This window comes from Motacilla alba, chromosome 20 (genome assembly GCF_015832195.1).
Source record: "Motacilla alba alba isolate MOTALB_02 chromosome 20, Motacilla_alba_V1.0_pri, whole genome shotgun sequence".
Taxonomy (NCBI): domain Eukaryota; kingdom Metazoa; phylum Chordata; class Aves; order Passeriformes; family Motacillidae; genus Motacilla; species Motacilla alba.
In genome coordinates this window covers 13,213,775-13,216,317 of record NC_052035.1, presented here as the reverse complement: position 1 = coordinate 13,216,317, position 2,543 = coordinate 13,213,775, and the positions used below count along the sequence as shown (strand labels likewise).

General features: G+C 49.7%; 1 protein-coding gene across 1 annotated transcript; it reads left to right on the top strand.

The window, feature by feature from the left end:
* The first annotated feature begins 329 nt into the window (after positions 1-329).
* On the top strand, positions 330-1,307 carry MC3R (melanocortin 3 receptor). The gene has a single exon (XM_038158988.1). The coding sequence runs from the start codon at positions 330-332 to the stop codon at positions 1,305-1,307; it is 978 nt and encodes a 325-aa protein (XP_038014916.1).
* The last annotated feature ends 1,236 nt before the right edge of the window (positions 1,308-2,543 follow it).

Below are 2,543 nucleotides of genomic sequence, written 5' to 3'. Positions count from 1 at the left end.
GGGAAACTCCCTGCTTTTCATCACCAGGAGAGCTGAGCCCAGCAATGTCCTGCTGCCGATCCCTCCCTGCACAGAGAACTGTTTGCTGCCTACAGGCTTTGGAGCTCACTCTCTTCTAAGGGAAAGAGCAGCCTGGCATAAGATTCACTGTAAATGCAGATTGTTTGATGTTTGCCCTTGTAAAAGTGACTAAAGTCCTGCTTGATTGCACCCCACATGCACAGCAGCAGCTGGGAAGGAGTTGTTCTCCCTTTTCTTCTTTTTTTCTCTTTTTAACCTGCGCTGCCTCAGGTGCCCAGTCACTGGTGAGCTCGGCTGCTCTGCTGACAATGAACACCACACGCTCTGCATTCTCATTCCAGCCCGTGCTGCTTAACACCACCGAGGACTTCAACGACTCCATCCCGACCAGCCGGAGCGGCGATGGATTTTGCGAGCAGGTCTTCATCAAAGCCGAGGTCTTCTTGACTTTGGGGATCATCAGCCTGCTGGAGAACATCCTCGTCATCCTGGCAGTGCTGAAGAACGGGAACCTGCACTCTCCCATGTATTTCTTCCTCTGCAGCCTGGCCGTGGCAGATATGTTGGTGAGCATGTCGAACGCCCTGGAGACCGTCATGATCGCGATCCTCAGCAGCGGCTACCTGATCATTGACGACCACTTCATCCAGCACATGGACAATGTTTTTGACTCAATGATTTGTATTTCTCTGGTAGCCTCCATTTGCAACCTCTTGGTCATAGCCATCGACAGGTACATCACTATTTTCTATGCCCTCCGTTACCACAGCATCATGACGGTGAAGAAAGCCCTGACCCTCATTGTGCTCATTTGGGTGGCGTGCATCATCTGTGGCATCATTTTCATTGCCTACTCGGAGAGCAAAACTGTCATTGTGTGTCTCATCACCATGTTCTTCACCATGCTGCTGCTCATGGCCTCGCTGTACGTGCACATGTTCCTGTTTGCCCGCCTGCACGTCAAGCGCATCGCGGCGCTGCCCGTCGAGGGCGTGCCCCCGCAGCGCACCTGCATGAAGGGAGCCGTCACCATCACCATCCTCCTGGGGGTCTTCATCGTCTGCTGGGCGCCTTTCTTCCTCCACCTCATCCTCATCATCTCCTGCCCCATGAACCCCTACTGCATCTGCTACACGGCGCACTTCAACACCTACCTGGTGCTGATCATGTGCAACTCGGTCATCGACCCGCTCATTTACGCCTTCAGGAGCCTGGAGATGAGGAAGACTTTCAAAGAAATCGTGTGCTGCTGCTATGGCATGAGTGTGGGACAGTGCATGCTGTAAGCACCTGGTTTTGGGTGGAAAAAAACACGCCATGGGTGTATAAATATGAATATATTTGTGTATATATCAAGATGCAGAGCAGCTCACTTTAAACGCAGTGCCTGAAGGAAGGGTGCAGGAAAGACAAAAGCCTCCTACATGATGCCTTGTTTCCTACTTTTTAGAGTGAAAACCGGTTTCAACTGAATTATTTGAAGTTTTTTTAATAGTTATAATAGAAGGAAATCCAGAGTGGCTTACAAAACAGCTTCAAAAACTTACTGGGAAAAAGGAATCCTGAAAGGGAATGCCACTTTCTAGAGACTGAGATAAAATTCCCTCTAGCATTGGTTTGTGCCTGTTGCTTTATCTCCGTGCCACTGCCAACAAGTCAGTGTTTTCTGAAAGGTTTCATTAGCAGCCTCTGTGGAAAGGTATTTTTCCAAACACCCACAGGTAACAGCATTGTTCTACACCCACCTTTCAATGAAAGAACAGATTGACATTTTTGCTGCTTGCCATAAAGCAGCCTGAGTACAATTTTCAAAGGGTGGAAGCAAACATTTCTCTTGCTCTGAAATCAGTTATCACTACAGTGTCAGTGACAGCGTGGCTTCAACAGCTGCCTGGTAGCATTGACTCATGTGAAGGCTTTTGCATTATTTATTGTGCTATAAGAGTATTATACCCTTGAATTTTTGATTTTTTTTTAAAGCTGGAATGCCCTGATCAACGTAGTAATTACTCTGTTTGTAAAAACTCAGAGAAGCCTCCTTTTGATAAATCCTCACTAATGAGATCCACGGATCTGAACAGCAGAAAGAGCTAAAGTGCAAAATGCTTTGAATGCAGCTTTGTGTAAAAGCTGCAGGGAGTCCTTAGAAGGATCCACCTCTAAGTTCAGCAGCTGGGAGGAATCAGATGTGTGTGGCAGAGAGGACTTTATCCATTGAGAAATGAATCTCCTGGGGCAGGACAATGTAAATGTCCTTCCTTCAGCCCTAGCCTGCACCCAGGGGCTGGGAGCTCCTGCCCCGGGGACAGGAGAGCCCCAGGGCTGTCTGCCACCAGACAGGGCTGTCTGCCACCCTCTCCAGTCCCCTGTGTGTCGGGGACACACAAAGCAGGCACCTGCAGCTACACCGGGTCAGTCTTTGCCTCTGCTTTCTGCAAGAACAAACCCTGCAGGTGGCCTTCAGCCAGCCCGCTGCCACCAAGCGAGGGCTGCTGCCTTCAGGGGCACGGGCAGTGGCACCA